The sequence below is a fragment of the Marmota marmota genome, unplaced genomic scaffold, assembly GCF_001458135.2.
Source record: "Marmota marmota marmota unplaced genomic scaffold, marMar, whole genome shotgun sequence".
Taxonomy (NCBI): domain Eukaryota; kingdom Metazoa; phylum Chordata; class Mammalia; order Rodentia; family Sciuridae; genus Marmota; species Marmota marmota.
In genome coordinates this window covers 22672730-22686932 of record NW_026000005.1, presented here as the reverse complement: position 1 = coordinate 22686932, position 14203 = coordinate 22672730, and the positions used below count along the sequence as shown (strand labels likewise).

At 34.1% G+C, this 14203-nt stretch overlaps 1 protein-coding gene across 29 annotated transcripts in view; it reads right to left on the bottom strand.

Annotated features, from left to right (window-relative positions):
• Abi2 (abl interactor 2) overlaps positions 1-14203 on the bottom strand; it is a 98039-nt gene that overhangs the window by 53062 nt on the left and 30774 nt on the right. For 15 of the 29 annotated variants that reach the window (XM_048808362.1, XM_048808370.1, XM_048808354.1 and 12 more), the window contains exon 2: positions 5280-5456. In XM_048808362.1, the coding sequence (XP_048664319.1) occupies positions 5280-5456 (177 nt within the window). Of the gene's footprint in view, positions 1-3260; positions 3279-5279; positions 5457-14203 lie in introns of all 29 variants that reach the window. The other 14 variants (XM_048808361.1, XM_048808367.1, XM_048808352.1 and 11 more) reach the window with 1 other exon arrangement.

Here is a 14203-nt window from a genome sequence, read left to right as displayed (position 1 = left end):
GTATGGCCATATAATTTTGATTTAAAATGGCAGGGTTTTCTAGCATTCTCTGAACTTCAGGATTACTTCTAAAGCATTATTTCTAAAGCTGGTCAGCCAATTATCTCTACTTCACAGAAGTCATCACCTCCTATTGACAGATGATCTACTGCAATAGGTCAGAAGTAGATGTATTCTAAAATAATATGTGATATATCCCTCATTTTATCAATCACCTACCAGACTATTATGTATAAGAATACAGGCCTATAGATAAAGGAGAGAGTCTGGGGAATACAATGGTCTATAAAAGTAATAAATATCACTAATATATTTAAAACAAAAAGAAATGTTTACAAATTCTATAGAAATCAAACAAAAAAGAAATACCAATATGCGAAGAAATTGTTAGAAAGTTTCAGAGAGAAATAACTGAGCTACACTATTAAATTAAAAAAGAAAAGGAATAGAGGAGAGCAAGGGGATTGAGAGAGGGGGAGGAGGGAAGTGCATGGGGAAGTACTAGGGAACAAATCTGCCAAATTGTGTACATATACTCTATACTGCAATGAATCTCACATATATATGTGAGAAAATGCACTAATTAAAATAACAGTAACAAGAGAAGGGAGATCAGTTAAGTAGGGCAAGCAGATCCAGGAAGGAAGGAGGAAAGGGTAAGGGAAGGTACTGAGGAATAACAATAATCAATTAGGTGCATATATGAACATGGCATTATGATCCCACTATTATGTATAATTTTAATGCACCACTTAAAAAAATAAAAGTGCACTTAGCATGCCAAGGCCTTGGGTTCAATCTCATCACCACAAAGAAAAAAATCTGATTTAAAAATACAAAGAGAAGGGGCTGGGGTTGTGGCTCAGTGGTAGAGTACTCATCTAGCATGCACGAGGCACTGGGTTCGATCCTTAGCACCACATAAATGTAAATTAAAGATATTGCATCCATCTTAAAAAAACTAAAAAATACAAAATTTTTCGGGCTGGGACGTAGCTCAGTGGCAAAGCATCTGCCTTGCATTTGCAAAGCCCTGGGTTCAACCCCTAGTTCCAAAAAAAAACTTTTTTTAAATACAAAGAGGAACATGTGTAGGTTATGTCTGTATATGGAATAGAGGATGGGATAAAACTTGTCAAGTACCTCTGAACCTTCATTCTCTGTCCAGCATTATTCTCCACTATATTCCAATTCAGTGCATAATTCTTTGGATTCCTAGAGTAGAGCTTTTTGGTGCAAAGAGCAAAAGATGTTACTATCTAAATGTGATGTTAAGGGATGTCATCTAAGTATAATTCTTTGTTGCACCTTTCTAGGAGCCTCTCAGTTGGACCTGTCTCCTACATGGGAACAGACCCCGAACTCAGGAAGTTTAAGAAGGAATCACAGTGGGAAACAAGCATGGCATAGCAAGTTAGACAACTGATCTAAATCTTACAGGTAAAGGATCTATTTCTGTGTTTTCTTCAGTTAATACTTCTGTGTATCTCTATCACTTTGGAAGTTAACACATTAATAACCAAAATTTAAAGCCAGCCATTAGAGGAAAAGGATGAAGACGGTCACATACCCTGCTTTTGGGTCTTCCCATTTATAAGGAAATCAGAATCTCCCCACAATTCCACATACCTAATTCACCTAACCTGAGGGTTCAAAGTCAACGCCCATCAATAACACAAGGTATACATCTGCCTGGGCTCCTCTAGTCAGCCTTATCTACCATAACCAGGTGAAATTTCTGTGACCATAGTTAACACTAGTTAATGACTCAGGACTCAATCATCTTGTCTAATGGTTACCACTGACTATGCTGAAGACATGGAAACAACAGGATGTCAGAAAAAATACTTGAAAAGATATTATAAAGTTTGGTTTAATAAATAAGAGGGGGCTGGGGTTGTGGCTCAGTGGTACAGTGCTTGCCGAGCATGTTCAAAGCCCTGGGTTCGATCCTCAGCACCACATAAAAATAAACAAAATAAAACTATTAAAAAATTTAAAAATAACTAAGAGAAACATTGTGGTGAAAATCATTTTTTTAATATTTGTTGATTGACCTTTATTTATTTAATTAATTTATTTATATGTGGTGCTGAGACTCAAACCCAGTGCCTCACACATTCCAGGCAAGTGCGCTACTGCTGAGCCATAACCCCAGCCCAGTGAAAATCATTTTATTAACATTTTATTTGGGGGCTCGGGCTACAGCTCAGTGACAGAGCACTTGCCTAGCATGTGTGAGGCACTAAGTTAAATACTTAGCACCACATAAAAATAAACAAATAAAATAAAGACATGCTGTCCATCTGCAACTACAAAAAAATTTTTAAACATTTTATTTGACAGATTCCTGAATATAGTTGAATTATTTTAACATTAATCCTCCAAAATAATAAAATGTTACTGAAACAAATCACAACAGGAATATATCTCTAATTAAATTACTTTTTTCCCCCTAGTGCTGGGAATCAAACCCAGGACTTCACACACGCTAGCCAAGTCCTCTATCACTCAATAATATGCCCAGTCCCTATCTCAAATTTTTAATTTGTAATTTGTTAAATATTACCATGAGTTTTGCTGTTTTATATACAATCAATATTCACCTTTAAAAACTCTTAAAGTGAACTTATATCAAAATACATATTTTATACAGTTATTTGAAAAAAGACATTTTTTGTAAGATACATGATACTGCAACTTAAACACATAACACTGAATATTTTGTGCTTCTCAGTTTCTTTATATTAATTAATAATCAGAAAATAACAGATTGTCCAAAAGGTATATAGTAAAGCACACCATTTATAGAATAAAAAGGCTATTACACAGGGGGAGGTTTAAATACAACACATATGTTGGCCCTCCAATCCATAACAAATTTTTACACTTAAAAAATCCAGCTAATTTTATTTCCTAACAACATTTTATGATAGAGTAGCTTACATTTCAGTTTCACAAAATATAATAATGTTACAAAATAACCATTCATTCAACAGATACTTACTAAGCACCTGATGTCTGTCAGGCACTATTCTAGACACAAAGTATAAAGCAGTGAAGGAAACAGACAAAATATCTAACCTCAAGTAACATGAAGACATATACAAAGCTGCATGACAAAATAAACAGGTATTTTTTTTTATTTTTATTTTTTTTTGTTTGTTTTAAAAGGCCAGGCACCAAATATCTTTTTACTCCCCATATGTAATATTCTACATAAGAACAAAGAATGGAAATCCAGCCCTGGAATCTCTTACCTTAAATCTAAGCAACCACTTAATGCATAAATGGAGCAAATAAAAGAGGTAAGGAAAAAAAGCATTGAAAGGTTAGTTGGAACTTCAGGATGTGAAGAGAAAGGAAAAAAAACAGAAAAACAAGTTAAGCATTCAGCATTAACAAAATAATGTTTCAGTAGATCATAGAAAGAGTGGTTAAAGCAGAATGTGTCATGAACAAGAGTTTCTTTGATGAAATTATTTAAAACATTATTTTCATCAAAAACTTAATTTCATTAAAGATTTATTCAAATTAGTGATCCTTGAACACTAAAATACAATGAAGGGACTACAAAGTCCTAAAAAAATAACATTTTACTTTGAAGAGTAAACAAAAATCACTGGAAGGAAATCACCTTTTAATTATATAAATAGACAAGCACAAATGTAAATTTGTTGCATTCCAAGTGTCTTTTGGCATTAGATTCTGGCAGTATCCTAAAACAGTCTATTAGAAGTTGTTAGCATTGAATAAGTTTTCCCAAGTTAGAATAAATTTCAGTTATTAATTAACCATTCAATTGCATATCCTATTTCAAAATGTTCTAATTAGGAATTAAGATGCATATAGATATCAATTATAAAAATAAATATCAAATTCCAGATAATAATATTTTCAAAACTCTGAAGGAAAATATTTTAAAACTAAATTTGTACCTAAATTTACATAAAATTTATATTTAACTGACTTATGTCCATAAAAGTATAGATGTATTTTTTAAAATATGTTTATATATATTTGGGGTTGGGGTTGTGGCTCAGCTAGAGCACTCGCCTAGCACGTGCAAGACCCTGGGGTTTGATTCTCAGCACCACATAAAAATAAAATAAAATAAAGGTATTGACAACTACAACTAAAAACTATATATTAAAAATATATATATATATATATATATATGTATATANTTTATATTAATATATATATATATATATATATATATATATATATATATATGTTTATATTACCAACTGCATGAACTATAGAGTTTCACTATAGGCATATATCCATATATACTCAAAGTCATATTTGATAAGTGATTGTCTTTTTTTAATGTTTATTTTTTAGTTGTAGGTGGACATAATACCTTTATTTTTATTTTTAATGTAGTGCTGAGGATTGAACCCAGTGCTTCACATGTGCTAGGCGAGCGCTCTACCACTAAGCCACAACCCTAGCCCAATTCATTATCTTTTAAATCCCTGTTAAATATAAATTTTAATACTTAGCTGAGGCTCTAAATGTTTTAAGTACAAATACCAATTTAAAAGAAATCCACATGCTATTCTATTGTTGCTGGTGTTTTTTGGTTTTCTTTCATTCGTGTGTGTGTGTGTGTGTGTGTGTGTGTGAAAGATTTTGCAGTACTGGGGATCAAATCCAGGGCCTTACACAGGCAAAGTGCATGTTCTACCACTGAGCTACATTCCCAGTCCTCCTCAGTTTTGACCATGGCACTTGATATACATCCAAGGTACTCTAATACATCTTGAAAGATAGGCAAAATATGCGATGGCTACATACTCAAAAGCAGTGGAAAAATTAATTCACGTATTATTTTATCTACACTATTCTCACCCAAAACACTGAGATAAAATTATACTAGGGAAAAAAACAAAGCACATGTCATTAATGGGTTGTTTCCAAAAACTAATGCCAAAAGTCTGCTGATAAATTTTTGGGATAAACTAAATACTTTAATAGCATCTTTAATTATTTTTAATCAGTAATAGTAAATCATTAAAAGATTAATAAAGATTCTACCACATTGATCCATCTGAATGAAATATTACCATAATTGATTAAGCAAATTCAATTTATTCAAAGATGACCATTCAAAACTAGAGAATATAGCACTAAGAGAAAAAGCAAGAAGGATAAAATAGTTATAGTAGTAAGGAATCCTTACGACCACAACTGGGTCAAGAGTTGGTCCTCTCTAAAGGAAAGATAAATGTTTAATTTCCTAAAGAGTTGGTTGACAAAAAAACTATACTTACCTTTACCCCATGCCCAATGTCATCCAGAATTGTATAATCAATAGGTTTTCTAATATAACGAACTGGTCGCTCAAGATTGGCTGGAGCAATAATCTTATGTGTCCTTGAAGTGTTTTTATTGGTAGTCAAAATGCCAATTTCTCTTCTTGCAACTTTCTCTTTATGAATATCAACTGTCTGCAAGATATAATATTAAAAAAATAGACAACACAAAAATGTATGCTCTGATATCAAAAACCAAAATACAAATACCCAAAGATTTAACACTGCTGTTTTTATTCACTTGTTAAATTTTCTCCTTTATGGATTTTTCTCAATTTTAGGCTACTGCAAAGGTTAGCAAACCACACTCCACAGGCCAAATCTGGCTTACCACCTAATTTTATAGCCCACAAGCTAAGAGTAGTGTTTACATATTTTAATGACTTTAAAAAAGAAGAAGAAAATGTCCTGATGTGAAAATTATACGAAATTCAAATTACAGTTTCTGTAATGTTTTTTAAATTTGTTTTCATTTGCTGATAGACCTTCATTTATTTATATGAGGTGGAGAGAATCAAACCCAGTGCCTCCCACATGCCAGACAAGTGCACTACTGCTGAGCCCCAGCTCCAGCCCCAGTTTCTGTAATTTTATTAGAATACAGACACACTGCCTACTTGCTGACTTTCCTGTGGCTACTTCTACACTACAATAGAAGATAAGTAATCACAACAAAGAACTTCTGGCAAACAAAATCTCAAAATATGTTATTAGCTGGCCTCTTTACAGGAAAAGTTTGCCAACCCTGAATTAGAGCATGCCATGTTTCACTCTCCATTAAGATTTAGTCTTATAAAATGATGAGAGCCCAAATGATTTATCAGTTATGTTTTTAAATAACTTATTAGCAAAATTTGTATTAATGCTTAAATATATTTTCATTTAAAAAGAGACAGAGCTAAAATATAAATACATGCTAAAAAGTCAATTTAATAGTAAAACTTAAGTTTGCCTATATTTTATCATGACATAAGGCTTACCAAACATTTCATTAATTTATCTGTACTTATTAAATTACAGAACAACATTTAGTACAAATGACAATGTATTTTACTTTACAGTATTGTATTTGCTAACAAAGGGTAAATTTCTCAGATAATTAATTTATTAAAGCATCACTTTTTTAACTGCTAGTTGCAAGTTAGTGGTACATAAGCAGCAATTACTTTAAATGAAATGCAACAGAAACATAACACTGCAAGTACACACAGTAAGGTTAAGTACCGTTTCTTTAAACATGTTTGTTATATAAATAAATACATATGCGAAATATGCACTGAATACCACATAAAATGCATTTTTCTCCTGCAGGTTGCAATTAGAGTCTGCAAAAGACTTGACTAAAACTAGTCACATCTCTTTACCACCATTTCTGGCTCAAGCAGCAATTAATGGTCACTTTTTTTCCCCCAAAGTTCTCCCCAGTCCTACTTCAAGAAGTAACAATGAAAACAATGATAAGCATTCTGACATTATTAAATATCACTTAAAGAAAAGTGCATACTAATCATTTATCCTTCTAAACTGTCTCAGGTATGAAGCTTGAAACACATTGAAAGACTTCCATTTCTCTACAACCAAGAGATCTTACAAGAAACAGACTGTTCCAGAAGCAATAAGTCTCTGAACTCTTTCTGTGCAAGACCCTGGGTTTGATTCTCAGCACCACATAAAAATAAATAGGTAAACTACAAGATTTGCTTTCCTTGTCATCTACTTGAGGGAACTAGCACAGTACAGAAAAACTTGCATTAGTGACATTAATATTGACTTAATTTTTAAACTTCAGAGATTGAATAAAGATTGAAGATGAATAAAGTTTAATAAGTCATCCTGAATGATTAAAATATGGGCTAGGAAAATAATTTCATTGCTTACTAGCAAATGTTCTTCAAGATAAAAACAATGTATAACACTTTTTTATGTAATTGGTCTTGTCAGATCAATAAGAGAAAATTCATCAGAGAAGTTAATACTCTTGTAGATATTGATTTTGCTCTCCCTAGTTTTTAGAAACACACTTAACTTATTCAGATATGAAAACATAAGAATGCAAACCTGACAAACTACAATAGAATTTAAACCTTACAGCAAATTAAACTTCAATTGACATTCTATAACCAATTATTCTTTGCTGTGGGAAGGCTTTCCTGAACAATGTAGGATGTAAACCATCCAGGCAGACACCTGTAAGCATGCCTTCCACCTCCAGATATAAAAATCAAAAATGTTTGACATTGTCAAATGTCCCCTTAATGGCAAAACTGCTCTAGTTAATATTCAAAACTGTAGAAAGAAATGATTCATTTGCTTGTTCCTTCCATTATTAACTCTCCAATAGCAATTGTTTTCAAACTTTCCACGAGAGCTGACTCAACATTAATGCTTCCAAGGCCCTGGGTTCAATACCCAATACCACATACACATGAAAATCAAATCCTCTAATGATTGCCTAAGAATAAATATTTGGAGTCAACTTTTTTTAAATGTCCATAATAATAAAGGTAACATATAAATATCTGGCTAAGAAAACCAAAAAGTATTAATTTGGCTGGTTTGGTTGTTTGTTACAGTCCTAGGTCTTGAACACAGGGCCTAGCACATGCTAGGCAAGCACTCTACTACTCTGCTAGATTCTCAGCCCTATTAATGTTGTTCTTACCATTCACTACCACACCAGTCTGAACTATAGTAGTTCTTATGGATAGAATCAAATATGCCTTTAGAAAATGTATGTGGTTTTATTTGGACTTTGAATAAAAACTTTGAAAGCACTAAATCTATTCCATAAATAAGTAGAGAATTTAGCCCAGAAAATTCTGAGGTTTTCAGCAATCACCTATCTCAATTTTATAAAAGCTTTTTCCTTATAGAAAATATAAGCGTATTCAAATTAAAATAATACAATGGACATCACCACCCCATACTTATTGCAGCTTCAATATTCATCAACTCACAGTCAAATATCAGTCTTAAAAAATATTTAGTGGGGCTGGGGTTGTGGCTCAGTGGTAGAGCACTTGCCTAGCATGTGTGAGGCACTAGGTTTAATTCTCAGCACTGCATATAAATAAATAAAATAAAGGTTAATAAACAACTAAAAATATTTTTTTAAAAAAAATTTAGTGAAGTTCTTATATTTTTTAAATATTTATTTTTTAAATAAAAAATATGGCTACTGTTTTCCTAAATCAAATAACACAGTCTCTATTACCTTTTCCTTCATGATATTTTTGACATTATAATACTAAAGCATATTAAGTTAAATTTTTAGAAGTATAGGTTCAATAGTGATATTTAGTAAGAATTCTAATAGTAAAAAAAATAATAATTCAAATTTATCCTGGGTTTCTAAAGTTATAAATTATAAGATAATAAGCTTACACTTATTCAGAAAAGGCCTCAAGAATAACACTCACCTGTGGCAAGTAAAATACATGTTTACCTAGCAAACAAATATGATCTAAACTAATGCAAGTCTACTCACTGTTAATACTATTATTGTTTGCTGCAGAGCACATTAACAAAAAAACATACCAATGAATATCACTGCAATGTGCAGGACTTGAACATCTATTCTTCAATGGTTCCTTATTAGGAAGTCTTCCCATCCTTCTTACTGCTATTGCCAAGCTGATCTCACATGCTGCAGGCTGCCCCCAAGACACTTCAGCCACACAGTGCCAAACCAGGTTCTTATAGGATATCTCAATTTCCTTGAGGAAATCAGTAATACTGACTTCCAGAGCTCCTTCGCAAGCCTAAGCCCCACTCCCAAATCTCCCTCATGAACCCAAGCACATGCTCAGGCCACAGCAGATGACAGAAAGATACTTGTATAAATATTTTGTTTTAGGTTTCTCCATGCATTGCTGTTTCCCATTACCACATATATTGAGAGTTGACTGTACTGGATAGCACTACCTCAGTTAGCTGCCCATCAGTGTGGGAAAAAATCTGCAATCAAACAATTACAGTTGATTAACTAAGTTGGATGTTTTTTAATATGTCTCATTAATTAAGCTAATGTTTGAACTAAGCATTTAATTATTTAAATTACACATGTGCTACAAATTATGCATCTTTCATAATATCAAATCATTACTAACAGTAATTTTTATTTATTCATTTTATAGTAATATACAAACTATGCATAGGAAATGTATAAATTCTACTATCTATATATAATCACATATTAATAATCTTAAGTGGTATTTAAGAATTTTTAAGCAAAAAATATATATATATACATAGCTACATATAGAGAGCTTTAAATAAAGTTATCCTACATGTTGAGTTATTGAAGATTTATACCTTCCACTGCCTTTTAGTACCTAACCCTTGATAAGCATTACTTCCATAGTTTTAAATTATTTTACAATTATTCTTTTGTATCTCCTTTACTTACTACCTACTAATTAATACAGTGCCTGGCCTAATAATTCCTATTTAGCTCTTGGAAGAATGGGAGGAACCCTGCTTTTTAACACTCCTTATGTTGCCTTTCTCTCTCTCCTTTATTTTATTTTATTTTTTTGCAATGTTGGTACATTCCCTGCCCCTTGACCACTCTCTTTATCTTTTATTTTAAGCCATGATGAACTGAACACAGACAGTGCTACTTTTACTAAGCAAGAGAAAAGATGGGCCTTGCTCCTAAGAATTTTAGTTTATAAATTTAAAAGAATTTCAGTTTAAATAATGTTCTAGAAGTTTTTTTTTTTTAACTTACCAAAATGGACACAAAATCACGCACAAAGTAAACAAGATACATCCTTATACTTTATACTACACTGACTCAAGGGTGTGTCTGTACGTGCTTATATATGCAAGTATTTAGTAAAATTATATGTCTATTCTGACATTTACACATCACTGAAAGAATTCGTTTTTGTGGTACTGAGGACTAAACCTAGCATGTTCTGTCATTTAGCTATATGTCCAGCCCTTTTTAGTTTTTATTTTGAGAAGCGTTGCAATAAATTGCCCAACCTGGCCTTGAAATGGCTATCCTCTTCCCTCCACCTCCAGAATGAACAGGATCATAGACCTGCACTCCTACAACCTGGCTCATGCTTGAAAAATATTTAATATTAACTCGTACAGTTTGAAGTTTAAAACGTTCAGTTATTTTTTAAAATAACAAATTTCCAACGAATTAATTAACAGCAACAAAGCTAGAGGCATAATTTTTAAAAAATCAAAATTCATCATCCCTAAAGTACCTAAAATAACCCATGTCAAGAACCTATCCTGAGACAAACCACTGTGACTCAGCGCTAAACGATCCCGCTGAAACAACGGGTCGGCCCTTCTGAACCTGCAGAGGTTAATACCAACCGAGCCTTCATTGGCAGTGGCTACAGGATTGAGACGGAGCTTGGGAGAGCCGGTCAGGACCTACCCGTTGCATCGGTCACCAGGCAAAGGGGAATGAACTGTCGCCATTCGCATGGGATACCACCATGGCAGAGAACTGACGTCACCAGAATGTGGCGGAGGAGATAACTTCATTGAAACCGGCAGCGGCAGGTGTGTAACCCCCTAGCCTTCCCTCTCCACACGGCGGGGAAACCTCAAGAGCCCCTCCCAGCTCTCCCCTGAGCGCGATAGTCAGATCGAGGGAATCAGGAGTGGCGCGGGGCCCCCGGCTACCGCTCCCACCAGTGCTGACAACTGAGGTCTCTTGCACCAGCTACCGGGGGCATGGCTACCGGAGGGCAAGCAAAATACGCTGAGGGTTCTCAGCCCCAAGCTCCACAAACTTAGGGTTTGAGGGAATGGCAAACAGGGAGAGTGTGCACAGTCGTTCAAGAAAATAGGGCTCCCGGGAGCAGCAGACCTGGCGTGTAGCCAGTATTGTGGTGAGCGTCACCGGTGAGCGGAGCCTGGCTGGAGGAAAAGTGGGGAAGTGACTAGACACAAGAAAAGGCCCTAGGCACTCAGGATTGGAGACCCACCCAGTTGGGGAGGAGGAGCTGCTGCACAGTGATTGGTTCCCACGAATTCAGAGGAGACGCTTGGCCCGGTGGGCACAGCTCCACCTACTGGAAGAGAAGTTAATGGAACTCTAAGACTACATTTTTTAAATTTTTTAATTTGGGTTTTTTTTCCATTTTTATTTTTTTAATTATTTTATTTTTTTTTTTACTTTTTTTATTTTTTTCTTTTTTTATTTTCTAATTTTTCTTTTGTCTTTTCATTTCTTTTCAATTTCCTTATTCCCCTTTCCTTGAATTCTACCTGTTTACTCTCATTCTCTTCAGTGAATTCTTCCCTTCCATTCCCTTCTAATACCTTTCCTCCCAAGCTTCACGACGCTGTTTATGTGTAATTTACTAAATATGTATAGGTCAATGTTCCGAGGTGTTATATGGTGCTACCAAGTCCCTAGCTACCCCCAAATACTCCAGACCATTCTCCTGTTAATATCCCACGTCAGTAGAGCAACCCTCCAAGGTTGCCAAGAGATACCATCCTCAATACCATCACATCATTCGACCTAAATATAAGTCCCAAGACCAAACCACAGACCGCTATATGCCATCAGAATCTGTACACAGTTTAGGAAATGAATGAATCTGCATTAAAGTGCAACAAAACTCATCATCTCTAGTCATAGTCTCCCATCACAAAAGAGAGACCCCAGAGACATACAAAACCAAATAAATTTATAGGAGCAAAGAGTAACTCAGCAGTCAAACAGAACAAGAAGTAACATGAGCAGCATGAAAAAGCAAGGAAGAAAAGGAGTACAAACAATGCAGGACAGCCTAAATACTCAGGAGGACCTAGAGGCATCAGAAAAATGGTCAAATAAAGAACTCAAGGAATACCTTAGACACATGGAATGGAATCTTACAGAGGATATGAGACAGCAAATTCAAACAATGAAAGAACACATTGAAAATGAATTACATAAACAGATATAAGAAGCAAATAAGCATCTTTATCAGGAGATAGAGATTATTAAAAAAAATCATACAATAATTCTAGAAATGAAGGAAACTATAAACCAAATTAAAAACTCAAATGAGAGTATCACTAACAGAGTGGAGCAAGTAGAAGCCAGAACATCAGATAATGAAGAAAAAAATATATCAACTTGAAAAGAGTCTAGCCAACTCAGAAAGGCTGGTAAAAAAATCACGAGAAAAACATCCAGGATATATGGGATAACATAAAAAAACCAAACTTAAGAGTCATCGGGACAGAGGAAGGTATAGAGGTTCAAACCAAGGGAATGAGCAAACTGTTGAATGAAATAATTATAGAAAACTCTCCAGAAATAAAAAAGGAAACAGATGTACAAATTGTAGATGCATACAGGACACCGAGCATACAAAATCACAGGTAGACCAACGAAAAGACACATTGTTATGAAGATATCCAATATACAGAACAAACAGAAAATATTAAAAGCTACAAGGGAAAGGAGGCAGATTACATTCAGGGGTAAACCAATAAGGTTAACAACGGATTTTTCATCACAGACGCTGAAAGCAAGAAGATTCTGGAACAACGTATTTAAACACTGAAAGACAATGGATGCCAACCAAGAATTTTGTATCCAGCAAAATTAAGCTTCAGGTACGACAACGAAATAAAAATCTTTCATGATAAACAAAAGTTAAAAGAATTTGCAGCCAGAAAACCAGCATTGCAAAGCATCTTGAGCAAAACACTACATGAGGAAGAAATGAAAAACAATAACCAAAACCAACAGTGGGAAGTACCTCAGTAAAGCCCGAGGGCGGGGGGAAAGCTAATCATGGAGAAACAAACCAAATTAAAAAATATATATATAAATAATCAAACATGGCTGGAAGTACAAACCATATATCAATAGTAACTCTAAATGTTAACGGCTAAAACTCACCAATAAAGCGACATAGGCTGGTAACATGGATTAAAAAAACAAATCCAACAATATGCTGCCTCCAGGAGACACATCTGATTGGACAAGACATACACAGGCTGAAGGTGAAAGGTTGGGAAAAAAATATACCATGTACACAGTCCTCGTAAGCAAGCAGGGGTGGCCATCCTCATATCGAATAAAATTGACTTCAAGACTAAGTTAATCAAAAGGGATAAGGAAGGACATTATATACTGTTAAAAGGAACCATTCACCAACAAGACATAACAATTATCAATATTCATCCACCAAATAAGGGTGCTGCGATGTTCATAAAATAAACTCTCCTCAAGTTCAAGAATCAAATAGACCACAACACAATAATTATGGGTGACTTCAACACACTTCTCTCACCATTGGACAGATCCTCCAAACAAAAGTTGAATAAAGAAACTATAGATCTCAATATCACAATCAATAACCTAGACTTAACCGACATATATAGAATATATCAACCATTATCAAGTGGATATACTTTTTTCTCAGTAGCACATGGATCCTTCTCAAAAATAGACCATATATTATGCCATAGGGCAACCCTCAGTAAATATAAAGGGGTTGAGATAATACCATGCATTTTATCTGATCATAATGGAATGAAACTGGAAATCAATGATAAAATCCTACATCACAGGGAAAATGAACAATATGTTACTGAATGATCAATGGGTTACAGAAGACATAAAGGAGGAAATCAAAAAATTCTTAGAGATAAATGAAAATACAGACACAACATATTGGAATCAATGGGACACAATGAAAGCAGTTTTAAGAGGGAAATTAATCGCCTGGAGGTCATTCCTCAAAAAAAGAAAAAACCAACAAATAAATGATCTCATACTTCATTTCAAAGTCCTAGAAAAAGAAGAGCAAAACAACAGCAAAAGAAGTAGAAGGCAAGAAATAATTAAAATCAGAGCTGAAATTAATGAAATCGAAACAAAAGAAACAATTGAAAAAATT